We start from the raw sequence: 15,332 nt of genomic DNA on the forward strand, positions 1-15,332 counted from the left end.
ATGTGAATGGGATTAACTGTCCCATAAAACAGGCGCAGATAGCAGAATGAACTAAAAACTATAATCCAATAGCATGTTGTTTACAAGAAACAAATCAGAAACAGGGAGATACACTAGGGTAAAGGTAAAAGGTTGGAGCAAAATATATATTGTGCTTCAGCTGATGTAAAAAAAAAAAAAGTAGGGATAACAATCCTAATCTCAGACAAAGCAGAAGCAGAAATAGATCCAATCAAAAGAGATAAGGAAGGAAACTATATCCTGCTAAAAGGTACTATAAATAATGAGGCAATATCATTACTATACATATATACTCAAAGTAGCATAGCATCCAAATTCTTAGAAGAGAAGTTGAGGGAGTTACAGGAAAAAATAGGCAGCAAAGCAATATTGGTGTTGTACCTCAACCTCCCTCTTTCCAAACTAGATAAATTTAACCTCAGAATAAACAAGAAAGAATTTAAGGAGGTGAATAAAACTCTGGATACGGGAGATATGATAGAGCTCTAGAGAAAATTGAATGGGGATAGAAATGAACACATCTTTTTCTTGGAAGTACATGGTGCATATACAAAAACTAACGATGTACCAGAGCATAAAACCCTCATAGTCCAGTGAAGAAAGACAGAGATAGTAAATGTTTCCTTCCCAGATCATAATTCAATAACAATAATGTGTAATAAAAGGTCATGGAAAGGTAAACCACAAATTAGTTGAAAACTAAATAGGCAAACCACATCCTAAAGAATGAGTGGGATAAATAACAAATCATAGAAACAATGAACAAATTCATTCAAGAGAATGACAAATAAAGAGATAACCTATCTAAACTTATGGGATACAGCAAAAGCAGTTTTTAGGGGAAGTTTTATATCATTAAACACTTATCTGAATAAAATAGAGAAAGAGGAGTTCAATGAATTAAGCATGCAGCTGAAAAAGCTAGAAAAAGAACCAATTGGAAATCCCCAAGTAAATACCAAATTAGAAATACTAAAAACCAAAAGAGAGATTAATGAACCTGAAATGAAGAAAATTTTTGAACTAATAAATAAAAGTAAAAGTTAGTTTTATGAGAAAAAATTTATGAGAAAAAAATTTATTATCAATGAAATTGATAAACCTTTTCTCAATTTGATTTAAAAGAAAGAAGAAAATCAAATTACTACTATCATAAATGAAAAGAGTCAAATCACGCCCAGTTGAGGAGGAAATTAAAACAACAGTTAGAAATTACTTTGCCCAACTGTATGTCAATAAATTTGACAACCGAAATGAGATGAATGAATATTTGAAAAAATATAAATTGCCCAGATTAACAGAAGAGAAAGTTGAATGCTTAAATCACCCCATCTCAGAAAAAAGAAATTGAACAAACCATCAGTGAATTCCCTAGGAAAAAATCTCCAGGGACAGGTGGAGCTATGTGAGAATTCTATCGAGCATTTAAAGAACAGTTAATTCCAATAATACATAGACTATTTGGGAAAATTGTTGAAGAAGGAGTCTAACCAAATTCTTTTTATGATACAAATATGATTCTGACACTTAAACCCTGAAGAATCAAAACAAAGAAAGAAAATCACAGACCAATTTCTCTAATTAATAAAGATGCCAAAATTTTAAATAAGATAGTAGCAAAAAGAATACAGCAAATTATCATGAAAATAATACATTATGATCAGGTGGGATTTATACCAGGAATGGATGACTGGTTGAATATTAGGAAAACTGTCAGCATTATTGAACATATCAACAAACAAACTAAAAGAAACCACATGATTATCTCAATAGGTGCAGAAAAAGCTTTTGAGAATATGCAACACCCATTCCTATTGAAAACACAGAAGAGCGTAGGAATAAATGGAACTTTCCAGAAAATAACATATAATATCTACCTAAAACCTTCAGCAAGCATTATATGCAATAAGGATAAGCTAGATGCATTTCCAATAAGATCAGCAGTGAAATAAGGATGCCTATTATCACCACCTTTATTCATTATGATACTAGAATTATTACCTTTAGCAATAACAGAAGAAAAGAAATTGAACAAATTAGAATAGAAAAAGAAAACACTAAGTTATCACTCTTTGCAGATGACATGATGATATACTTAGAGAATCAAGTAAAAAATTGCTTGAAATAATAAACACCTTTGGCAAAGCTGAAGATTACAAAATAAACCCAGATAAATCATTTGCATTTCTACATATTGCTAACAAAGCACAGCAGCAAGGTAAGAGAAATTCCATTTAAAGCTATGGTAGACACTATAAAATATCTGGGAGTCTACCTACTAAAACAAACCTAGGGACTATATGAACACAATTACAAAATACTTTTACCATAAATAAAATCAAATAAAAGTGGAAAAATATCAGTTGCTTGTGGGTAGGCTGAGATAATACGATAAAGATAACAACTCTACCTAAATTAATTTATGTTTTCAGTGCCATACCAAACTAACTACCAGATAATTATTTTTTAGAGCTAGAAAAAATAATATCAAAATTCATCTGAAAGAACAAAAGGTTCAGAGTATGAAGTGAACTGATGAAAAAATGCTAGGGAAAGTGGCCTAGCCTTACCAGATCTCAAATTGTACTAGTATTATTATTTGTTTTTGGATTAGTCTCCTTTATTTATTTGTTTGTTTGTTTGTTTTTTGTTCAATTAGTTATTTAAAATTTGTTTGTTTTTGGCTTTCAACATTCAATTCTCCCAGATTTCGAGTTCGAAATTTTCTTCCCATCTCTCCCCTCCCCACACCCCAAGACACTGTACATTTTGATTACCCCTTTCTCCAGTCTGACCTCCTTTCTGTCACACCCCTCCTTTCCTTTATCCCCATCTCCTCTATATTCTTGTAGGACAACGTAGATTTGTGTACCCCATTACCTGTATTTCTTATTTCCTAGTTACATGAAAAATAACTTTTAACATTTTTTAACATTCGTTTTTAAAACTTTGAGTACCAACTTCTCTCTCTTCCTCCCTGCCTACCTAACCCAACTTAGAGGCAAGAAATTCAAAAGAGGTTATACATGTGTAACTATGCAAAAGACTTCCATAAAATTCATGCTGTGAAAGAGTAAATATATTTCCTTCCATCCTATACTGTCCCCTATTTATTTTATTCTCTCTTTTGACTTTGGCCCTTCCCAAAGGTGTTTACTTTTAATACTCCCTCCTCCCATTTGTCCTCTCTTCTATCATATTCCCACACCCCACTTATCCCATTCTCTCCTACTTTCTTGTAGTGTAAGGTAGATTTTCTTTTGAAATTAGGTGTGCATGTTATCCCCTCCTTAAGCCAAATGTGATGAGAGTAAGCTTCACTTTCTCTGCTCACCTCTTCCATTTTCCCCTCCATTGAAAAAGCTTTTTCTTGCCTCTTTTACAAAAACTAATTTGCCCTATTCTGTTGGGGATGGAAGCTCAATTCCATGTGGACAGTCTCAGGCTTGTAAAGGTGGGAACTTCTAAATCTTAGAGTTCTCATGAGGCCCCCCATGAAACACCAGGGAATCGAGGAGTGAGACCGAGCTATCTCGTGGATTTCTGCCTCTTCCCGTGAGAAACGTGATGGGAGGTGCATCCCCGCCCTCGAGACTGTCCCAGATCTGGGCACACCTATTGTTATCTAATAGGAACGGTATTCAGGTGCAAACTACACGGCCGGAGAGCTTAATTAGGGTCAGGAAAGCCTGAAGGCGCTCTTAGCATGGAGGGGCCCTGACAGGACAGAAGGCTCCATTTTTCCTCTCTTCGCTCTCCCCTCCCCCTCTCTCCCCACTTACACTTCTGCTTCCAGTCTCTTACTGTAAGATCTTTGCCTCCTTGGGAGACTTCTCTCTCCCTCCGAAGGAAGAGTTCCCCCTGCACATGTAACCAGGACCCTGAATAAAGCCTAACCCTTGTTCGACTCCGGAAAGTCTCTTCTGTCATACGTTTATCTGGTTTGGCCAACCGAAGACCTGGGACAGGTAAGGTAAGACTCGGGTAGCCCTCAGGCCTCTAGGCCTGGCACTATTCCATTTTCTCTTTCTTCTCCCAATATATTCCTCTCTCACTCCTATATTTTATTTTTTTAGATATTGTACCTTCCTATTCAACTTATACTGTGCCCTCTGTCTATATCTATATAATCCCTCCAAGCACCCAAATATGAGAAAAATCTCAAGAGTTACAAATATCATCTTCCCATATAGGAATGCAAACAATTCAACTTTAGTAAGTCCCTTATGAATTTTCTTTCCTGTTTACCTTTTCATGCTTTCCTTCATTCTTGTGTTTGAAAGTCAAATTTTCTATTCAGCTTTGGTCTTTTCATCAAGAATACTTGAAAGTCCTCTATTTCATTGAATGACCAGCTTTTTCCCTGAAGTATTACACTCAGTTTTGCTAAGTAGGTGATTCTTGGTTTTATTCCTAGCTCCTTGGACCTCTAGAATATCATATTCCAAACTCTTTGATCTCTTAATGTAGAAGCTGTTATATCTTATGTTATCCTGATTGTATTTCCACAGTACTGAAATTATTTCTCTCTGGCTGCTTACCGATTTTCTCCTTGACCTGAGAACTCTGGAATTTGGGTACAATATTCCTAGGAGTTTTTCTTTTCCAGTCTCTTTCACAAGGCCATAAGTGGATTCTTTCAATATTTATTTTACCCTCTGGTTCTAGAATATCAGGGCAATTTTCTTTGAAAATTTCTTGAAAGATGATGTCTAGACTGTTTTTGTGATCATAGCTTTCAGGTAGTCCTATAATTTTAAAATTGTTTCTCCTGGATCTAATTTCCCAGTCAGTTGTTTTTCCAATGAGATATTTTATATCCTCTGCTATTTGTTTTCATTCTTTGGTTTTCTTTCGTATTTTCTTGATTTTTTATAAAGCAATTGGTTTCCATCTGCTCCATTCTAATCTTTAAGTAATCTTCAGTGAGCTTTTGGATCTCCTTTTCCATCTGGACAATTCTGGTTTTCAGGGTATTCTGCTCCTCTTTTACTTTTTGGATTTTTTTTTTTCCATTTGGGTTAGGCAATTTTTTAAAGTGTTATTTTCTTCAGCATTTTTTTCAGTCTCCTTCAGCATTGACCCATTTTTTCATGATTGTTTTGTACAAATCTCATTTCTCTTCCCAATTTTTGCTCTGCTTATTTTACTTGATTTTCAAATTCCTTTTTGAGCTCTTCCATGACCTGAGATCAATTCATATTTTTCTTGGAGGCTTTGGATAGGGGATTTTTAACTTTGTTTTCTTTTGTTTGCATACTTTGATCTTCCTTTTCACCAAAGTAAGATTTTTATAGTCTGATTCTTTTTCCAGTTATTTCTCATTTCCCCAGTCATTTCCTTGACTTTTGAGCTCATTGTCAAGGTAGTTATCTGCTTCCAGTGGGGATGGAGGTTTACTGCCAGTCACTCGAACCCCCCAGAATCTGTAGCCCTAGAGCTCCAGAAATAGTGGCTGCCACTGCCTCTGCTCCTTTTGTGGCTCCTGTGGGTTCCTCTGCCACTCCCCCCTCTGCAGCCTTGGAGCTGGGGCTGAACCACTCCACTCTCCTTCATTGGTCCCACAGGCTTTTCCCACTGACTTTCCAAATTATCCTCAGAGTTTTGAAGTTATGAAGTTTGGAAACCACCATAAGTGGGAGAGATTCAGTCTCCCCAAGTCCTGCTCAGGTTCCCTCTGTTCAGTCAGGGACCACATTGCACTGTGCTCTACTTCCAGAGTGTCACAATAGACACTTTCATGTGACCTTCCAAAATGTCCTGGGCTGGAGAGTTGCTTTACTCCATCGTTCTGTGGGTTCTGCAGCTCCAGAATTTGTTTAGAGCCATTTTTACAGGTATTTGACTTGGCTTGGGGGCAGAGCTCTAAAAAATGTGTGCTGCTACTCTGCCAAGTACCTCAAATTGTATTATAAAGCAGCAATCATCAAAACCACTTGGTACTGGCTAAGAAATAGTGGGGTAGTCCGGTGAAATAGGTTAGGTACTCAAGACACAGTAGTCAAAGAATACAGTAATCTGCTCTTTGATAAACCCAAGTACCCCAGTTTCTGGGATAAGAACCCACTGTTTGACAAAAATTGCTGGGAAACCTGGATAAGAGTGTGGTGGACACTGGGCGTAGACCAATGTCTGACACCATACACAAGAATAAAGTCCAAATGGATACACGATCTGGGTATAAATATTTATTTTATAAACAAATTAGGAGAGAAATGAATAGTGTATTTGTCAGATTTATGGAGAATAAAGAATATTTTTCTTTTACTTGACAAGAGAAAGAGAACGTTATGAAGTGCAAAATGGCTAATTTTCATTACATTAAATTGAAAAGTTTTTGCACAAAAAAATCCAATGCTACCAAGATTAGGAGGGAAGCAGAAAACAGAGAAAGACTTTTTACAACTACTGTCTGTGATAAAGGCCTAATTTCTAAAATATATAGAGAACTGAGTCAAGTGTACAAGAATATAATTCATTCCTCAACTGATAAATGGTCAAAGGATATGAACAGGAAGTTTTCAGAGGAAGAAATTAAAGCTATCTATATTCATGTAAAAATGCTCTATTGATTTAATGATTGGAGAGATACAAATCAAAACAACTCTGAGGTACCATACCACACCTATCAGATTGGTTAACATGACAGAATAGGAAGATAACAAATGTTAGAGAAGATATGGGAGAGTTGGAACTCTAATTCATTGTTGGTGGAGCTGTGAGCTGATCCAACCACTCTGGAGAGCAATTTGGAACTATGCCCAAAGGGCTACAAAAATATGCATACCCTTTGATCCAGCAAAACCGCTTCTAGGACTGTATCCCCAAGAGATAATAAAAATGGGAAAGGGCCCCATATATACAAAAATATTTATATCAGCTCTCTTTGTGGTGGCTAAAAACCGGAAATCAAGGGGAGGTCCATTAATTGGAGAATAGCTGAATAAATTGTCGTATATGAAAGTAATGGAATACTATTGTGCTATAAGAAACGATGAACAGGAGGACTTCAGAGAGGTCTCAAAGGTCTTATATGAACTGATGCTGAGTGAAAGGCACAGAACTAGGAAAACTTTGTACACAACAACAACCATAGTTTTGCTGGAACTTTTTCTGGTAGACCTAGTCTTTCACAGCAATGCAAGGTCCTAAAAAATTCCCAGTGGACTCTTGAGGCCTTCCACATGCAGAAAAAAGCTCTTTGGAATTGAATCACAAAATGAAGTAGATCATTTTCTCCTGTGTTTTGTTTTGTTTTATGGTTTCTCCCATTCATTTTAATTTTTCTATGCAACCTGACTAAGGAGAAAATGTTAAAAAAAAAGCACCTATTTTTTGTTTTTTGCGAAGAACTGAAAGCTGAGGGCATGCCTATAAGTTTGGGACTAGATAAACATGTTGCGTTTTGGGAGTCTGACTGAATAGTAATGCGCTATAAGAAAAGATATCGCATTGATTTTAGAAAATCATGGAAAGACCTGCAAGTAATGAAAAGTGAAATGAGCAGAACCAAGAACTCATTGTATGAAGGAATAGCAATATTGCTGGAAGAATAACTGTGAATGACTAAGTTATTGGGGGAATTATATATATTGAAATAAACTGAAAAGGACTTATAAAGAATGATGCTGTTTCCCTCCAGAGAAAGAATTGATATACGGAAACAGTCATTGTGTGGTTCTGCACACACACACATGCACATATGCACACATACATATATCCTACATATAATATATAAGAAGTGTGGATGTGTGTGTGTATCTGTCTGTGCGCTTGTGAAATGGTGCCCTTTTCTAGTGGAGGATGGGGAGGTAGGAGTAAGACATTTCAGAACTTAAAATGAAAACAAAAATAAATTAAAAGACAACAAGTAAATTATCTAATTTTAAAGAATGAGTGGGTCAAAGAACATGTCATAAAAGCAATAAATAATGTCACCAAAGAGAATGACAATAAGACAACATACCAACATTTATGGAATGCAGCCAAAGCAATAGTTAGGGGACTATTTATAACTAAACACTTAAATCAGCAAAATAAGGATTAGATCAATAAATTGAGTATGCAATTAAAAAAATAAGAAAAGAGAAAATTACAAATCCTCACTTAATCACCAAATTTTAAATTCTCAAAATCAAAGAAAATATTAATACAATTGAATGTAGGAAAACTAATTTGTGTCTCCATTATTCTATTATATTGATAACTTCATCTTCTTTGAAGACCTTATATATGTTAAAGAAACTAATTTCAATATTATATTGTTTCAAAATACAATAATCTCCAATTTCCAGCAAATTGATTTGAGATTATACGTAATCTAACTATATTCAAAGGCCATTTTCAATACATTGGCTCTAAATCAATGACTTACCTCTTACTTTCAATTCAGCATTAGCATAAATGGTCTGATACTTGTTTTCTGCAACACATTGGTAAAAACCTGAGTCTGACACATTCAGCACAGTTATCAAGAGTGATCCATTTTCTATTTGAATTCTTTCCTAATGAGAAAATAAAGATTCAAAGATATTATGTTAGCATCCTATAAAAAAGGATAATAATTGTAGGGCTCTGTAATAAAGTAAAAACTGGTTTAACTGGAATTCTCTTATAAAAGGTCTCTCTTAGTTCATCTTTCAGAATATTTCAAAGGAAGTTATAATTGCTCAAGGGGTCAACCATAGCTTTTTAAGATTGGAGGAATCTTACAGGTTTTCTAATTAACATCAGATTTCTAGAGGTGCAAAAAATGCTTCTTTGAAAATTTGTAATCAATCTCAATTTAGAAGCATAAAACTCAATTTTAATTGGAATTCTGGATTAAACCAGTTAGTTCATTCTCTGACCATGCCAGAAATGTTAATGATTACAGGAGAGCATTAAACATGAATTCTAAGTTTAGGACAACTGTAAAGCTCTCTGTAATTAACCCTCAAGGTGACTCGTAATTTGATGACCCTCCTTTGGAGGAAAAGGAGAATCATATTGAATCCTTTCTTCCTACAACGTACAGTTGTCCTTAAACACAGTATTTTTTTCTGTGTACTAAAATGATATACTCTCAGTCTCAAGTACATCTCATGAAGCAGGTTAATCATGTAAATAACTTATAACTAAATATTTCAAGTTACCCATTACCATTTCCTAGAGATAATAAAAGTAATCTGCAGGAAAACAAAGAGAATATTGTGTGAAAATGGATACATGGGGAAATTTCACTAAAACAGAATGAACAATATATCCAAATGAAGGTCTGAAAAAAGAGAGGGATTTTTTTCTCTTTTTTTGCAGCTCTTAGAGAAAAAGCACATGCAGTATTAAGCAGAAAATTGAAACAATTATTTGGTTAATTTAAAGTGGACAAGTGTGACTACATTATGAGAATCAGAGAGAGTAATGAAACTGGAGTCCGAGAACCAAAGTGACCTTGGGCAAGGAAGTTGTACTCTCTGCATCTCTAGCTTCTCATCCATAAAATTAGGAGGTTGGAAGGAATGACCTCTAAGGTTCCTCCCAGCTCTACTCTTAGATTCTATGAATTCTGAGGAAAACACCCTTTGTTATTTGTATATGGAAATTTAAATTAAAGTAATTTTTTTCTTATTTTAATCATCAGAATATTTGTCTCAGTACTTCACTTTTTTGCCTATTTAAATAGGAACAATTTATAAATATAACTAAAAAAACAGCAATCACTTAAGCAAAAGTCATGGCAATGGGATTAACAACAATGTATCAGTATATGTAAAAATTTACTTACCTCTGGCACAATAGGTTCACCATTTTTTAACCACGTGTAAGAAGGAGTTGGTTTTCCCCTGGCTCTGCACTTCCAAAACAAAGGGTCATATACTGACAGATCGACATTTTGGATTTTTTCGTCCCATTCAGGAAGTGCTGTTCAAGAAAGAATATATATATACATACATACATATATGTATATGTATGTATATGTATATGTGTGTGTATTTGTGTATGTATGTATGTGTATATAGATAGATAGATAGATAGATAGATAGATATAAACATAGATTTATTTATTTATTTTCTGGATAGGTTCCCAAGTCATTTAATGAAAATAAACGACCAAAGGAATGTTAATGCATGAAATAAAAGACCGTGGAAATAAAACTAGGTAGAGCCTAACATGAAATTTGTAGAAATCTCTTATGCTATACTGGAGTTCCTATTGCACACACTGATAGTTCCTTTGATTAAAACAATTTTTTTATTTCTACACAAACAATAGTAAAATTGTTGATGAGATGTTTATTGAGGAAATAATTATAGATGAAAGAGTAAGGAGAAACTGGTAGCTAGAGATATCCTCATATAGTTCTCCAGGAGAGCCAGTTAATAGTCAGGAAATTATAGTTCTGGAGTGGAGGTATCTCTCAGATAGGCATTGTTAGCCTCTGTGCATGCATGTGTCTGCTAGACCTCTTAGGAAATCTGATGAAGACACTGGTATCCTTTTCCAGGTAATGTTTACAAATGTAAAATAATAAAATACATAGGGTTAAAAATATAACAATGAAATTAAAATGTGGTTATGGATTTTCAAATAATAAAATGAAACACAAATTCTGAACCTTGGGTTAAGAACTCCTGCTCTGGGGCATGATCACTGTTCTGGGTAGCAAGGCAATTGGTGAGGCAGTGGAGTAGATGGAATTGAACTGAATGTACCTATGCTTATTTTACTATGCCTGGGTAATAAAGTCAGGGTTGTAGAAGAAAAACAACAAAAAATCATAAGGGACCAAAAAATTTGATGAAAAGAACAGGTATGTAAGTCTGGGTTATAAAATAAATATTTTGTTTTTCTAAAAAAAAGTCTTTTGGGGCATAATGATGATAATTATATTTTTAAGAGTAACCAAGTATAAAAATGGACTGGGCCTCTCACTTTGAAGCAGCATGGAACCTAAAGTGCATGAGTATACAGGAGATTAGATAAGAAACCCAAGTCATATGAACATATGTATGGTTGCTTAGGTGGTATAATGTGTATGTGGGATTGAACTAAGCACAAACGCTCTTTTGCAGGTTCTGATGTTCTGACCACACTATAAAGTTTTTTTTTTTAATTGATTACTTAGTTGCAAGTGGAGGGAGCACATTAAAAAACAAACAAAAAAACCCAACAATGTTCTTCTCTTATTGTATCTTTTGATGGCCATCTTCCTGCCTAGCAGCATTTCAGTGAGATCAGAGAGACAATATTGCAAAAGGACACCTATGTTTCCTTCTCCTGAGGACGCATGTGGTCTTTGAATAATTTCTTTGTGTCCTTGCTTGATATTTGTTCTTTCATTTAAAAAGATTGGGAGCTAAGATCTTATACTTCCAAAAAGTTCAGGAGGGCAAGTCACCAAGAATTTGGGGAATTGAGTCTGCTCTGAAATTTTCAGCCAGCCAACTAAGCTTGGAGGCCTTGAAGAATGAATATCAGCTTTGGAAACCCAGCCCAACAGTAGCTGAGATCTGGGCTCCTCCAGCAGCAATGACACATAATGAAGTAAGTAGGACTGCTTTGTAGAAACTACTTCTTCTGACAAACTAATAAGCTATGTGTGATAAACTAATAAGGATGGATGAATTATTATTGGGGGTAATGTTTCATGCATCTATTCTTGCAACATCTTTAACAGCAAGTAGAATAGTATTTGTTTGTTTGGAGTTGTTTTCTAGGCTCAGGTTAAATTGTGAGCACTTGAAGGTTCAAATCCCTTTGAGTCTTGGTATTTCACAGATATGCTGAGTCACGTAGGTTTCATGCCTACTGACTCTGAGCTAATCAGGGACTGGGTTTTCATTATATATAATGGGAGGTTAGTAGTTTACTTTGAGGATTTCCTTATGGGAAGGAATTTGTGATTAACTGGTCCAGATCCTGAGTGGCCTCATGTTCAGACCTAAGGATATTTTGCTGTTTTTGTTTTATTAAGAGTGCCTCTGATTGAATAATGTGATTAAAGAAGATCTTTCCCACCCATTGATGGGCCTGCCCATTGTGGGAAGTTTGATTAGGGGAGCTGATTTTTAGGAGGGTCACAAGTGTCTTTGTTTTTTCCTATTGAGGCACTGGGTCAGAGGGTTATGCCCTCTGGTTCTAAAAAGTGTGTAAATATTCTGAGGATGAGGTTTTATTTTGGGTTTTAGTTTTTGCAAGAAGGTTTGAGTGCCAGCTGAAGACTCTGAGAAGCCACTTTAAAGAGTCCTCTGGCTTTGAAAACCTAGATGTCAGTGCTTCCCTCTCTGGTAACTATAGTCGGATAGTTGGACTGTCTGTTGAATTGTGATCAGGGAGAAAAAGCTTTTCTGTTGATTTTGGGGCTTACTGACTGGAAATGTTTGGCCAGATTTGGACTCTGGAAAGCCACTAAAGGAGCCCCCTGGATTAGAAAACTCAGATGTAGGTGTTTCCCTCTCTGGTAACTGGTGAGATAGTTGGAACTGTCTGTTGAATTCAGGCAGAGGAAGCCATGTCTGTTGACTTATAATTTCTCTGCATTTTCCTTGAATTTCAGGGTGCTGACTCCTTTAAACTAAGTGAATGATATATGTGCTTGGTTAAATTAATGATATAAGTGCTTGATTGAAGTGATTGTTAACACCTTGAAAGTTGTTTTCCTTTTATGAATATGGTAGCAGGTCCTATTGTGTAAGTTGGGGTACTTACTGTTACACCCCTTGACTGCTCAGATGTAAAAACTCTTTTGATCCAGGGATGTATGTAAAGTGTATAGCAATATGGCTTTGATTCAGGCAGTAGAGCCCTGTCTGTTGGTTTTTATTTCTCTGTATTTCCTGTTTGTTAAACAGATAAGAGGCTTATTAGCTTTGGAAAAGGAAAATATTAAAAAAAGCTTGCCTGGAAGCATTTAGTTGAACTAATTAAAGAGAATCTTGACCCCTCAAAAGTTGCCTTTCCTTTTATAAAGTCAGATCTATGAACTTGTGATAGCAGCCCCTCCCCTCTCCACTCCTTATATGCCAGGGTGCTTTCTGTTACACATCTTTAAAGTAAATATCATTTGTAAAAGTTAATTGATGTTAATTGGTTAGATGGAACTGAGGCATTAATCATTGGTAGTTGATACTAGGGGGGAACAGTATTTTGGAAAATGAGCTCAATCAGACATCATTAGAGAAAGAAAACCCAAAGCACTCAGGGGTACTCCCAGAATCCTAAAGGGGAAAATGTAGATAGCATGATGCTGGGAGACAAAAGCCAGAGTACTAGTATATAACTAAAACTGGTTTTCTGAAAAGACAAATTCAAATACAAGGTGAACCAGATCTCAAAAGAAAGATAATACAAAGAGAAAGGGATTCTTTGGGAAGAGCTATGAAATTAAAAAATTAACATCTGAGTTCAACTTGTAACTTGTCTCAAATGACACTATGGGAAGATATGAAATATGTATGTATATACATACATACATACATACAAATACACATACATATACACACATATACATATATAATGTATATTGTATATCGTGTGTGTACACACACATACATTCACACACATATGTATATATATGTGTATATATAAAATCTTCTGCTTATCTCTTGTTAATGAGAAACTATAAGGAATTCCATCATGAAATACACAATATGCATATGTGCATGTGCATAAAAATCTATATAGATTTAAAAAGAGATATAAAAAGAGAGATATAGATAGTTCAAAAGAACAACTAAATCCTTAAATTCTATTTTTTTCTGTAGCTACTAGGGCAATTTATGTAGCTTTAATAACTTCATCTACTTCATATAATCACTAATCAATCCATAGATCTCAACATATAGAGAAACAGTACATATAAACACATATAAATTATTTTAGTGATGGTTAGTATATATTCACACATATACACATATATGCATAAAATAAATTTGTAGGTAATGTAAATATGCATAATTTTATGCATAAAGGACCTAGATTTTGGTTGAATTATTTACCATCTAGAGGTATACAATTCTAAGCATTCTTGTGATTTGTCACTGAAATTTCTCTCTTTTCATTTGTTCAGATGTTCAGTATGTCTCCTTATCCCTCAATCTCAGGACCTGCTTTCAACCTTCATTTCTTATGGTTAAGTCACTTAACCTCCATAGGCCTCTATCTTCTCAACTCGAAAACAGAGGTTCATGACAATGCAAATGAGGGTCTAGTTGTAGTCCTAGGTTTTGTGATTTTTTTTTATGTACACACACCTGCATAAACATATCTATAATGATAATGTGCACATTTCCAACTTTGTATATTAATTATAATACTTTTATTGCATATGGCATATAAACAATAGAGATATGATGAATCTTAATTGCTTATTTTGAAGGTATATTTAGGCAGTCCCTCAGAAAACTGAAATGAAAATATGATATTGACATATACCAATTGAAGTAGAAGATTAAGTAAATTATTTACATAATTTTGGCATAAACTCATTTCATTTGAAAGAACCAGAAAAAGGGGATGAGCAATTTTTTCTTTTTAATTACCCAGACAATTGTCTCAATATTCCATTATTTATTGGAGGTGGGGCTTAAATAGAAGGGATTAACATGTGATATAAGAGGAGGGAAAATCATTCTGTTTTTGTCAGCAACCTGTTGAGATTTCTACACAGCTAATTTAGTGTGAGAGGAGTAGTAGCTCAATTGAATTGGAAAAAAGCATCTTTTTCTGACTAGTGCTACCAAGCTCAGAGCTGTATATTTGAGTTTGTAGATAGATCCATAGCTTTTCTGTTCCCTTAGCTGCAACCCTCATGTTGGTTGTGGACTACCACAGTGGAAAATCAGCCTTTGAAATGTGGCCAAAGCCTTTAATATCCTGCTGTTACAAAAACTCCCCGTTGAGTCCCTACAATTTCATTTAACAAAGGATGCTCAATTAAAGAAGTCTGTTTTATTATAACTGCAGCATCTATTGAAAAGAAACAGTTCCTTCTCAGTTCCCATTTCTAAAACTATGGGGAAATAATGAATGTGAGAAATTACATTCTCTCTAAAATGATACAGCTCTTCAACTTATGCTGAAATGGAATGTCAAAAGGAAATGAAAAATAATAATATTCAAACTCCCAGAACTGAAAACATCACTGTGACAAAGACTAAAACTTGAGACATTCCTCTCCCACATCAAGGCTAGTATAGCACAACTTTATCATAAAGTTCATAATCAAGAAAAAGAAAGGGAAAAGTGAGTAACTGACAAAAAAGATCCTGACCTTAAAAAGTTACTATGGTGACAGAAAACATCTAAATATGAACTGAGAAGATGACAAAGA

At 34.8% G+C, this 15,332-nt stretch overlaps 1 protein-coding gene across 1 annotated transcript in view; it reads right to left on the minus strand.

Moving 5' to 3' along the window:
• The window catches only part of LOC140532284 (contactin-6-like), a 326,641-nt gene that overhangs the window by 133,075 nt on the left and 178,234 nt on the right, over positions 1-15,332 (minus strand). The window contains exons 8-9 of the mRNA XM_072650698.1: positions 9,785-9,921; positions 8,396-8,525 (exon numbers count right to left, since the gene is read on the minus strand). Coding sequence (XP_072506799.1) covers positions 8,396-8,525; positions 9,785-9,921 — 267 coding nt within the window. The remainder of the gene's footprint in view (positions 1-8,395; positions 8,526-9,784; positions 9,922-15,332) is intronic.

Source organism: Notamacropus eugenii, chromosome 3 (genome assembly GCF_028372415.1).
Source record: "Notamacropus eugenii isolate mMacEug1 chromosome 3, mMacEug1.pri_v2, whole genome shotgun sequence".
Classification (NCBI taxonomy): domain Eukaryota; kingdom Metazoa; phylum Chordata; class Mammalia; order Diprotodontia; family Macropodidae; genus Notamacropus; species Notamacropus eugenii.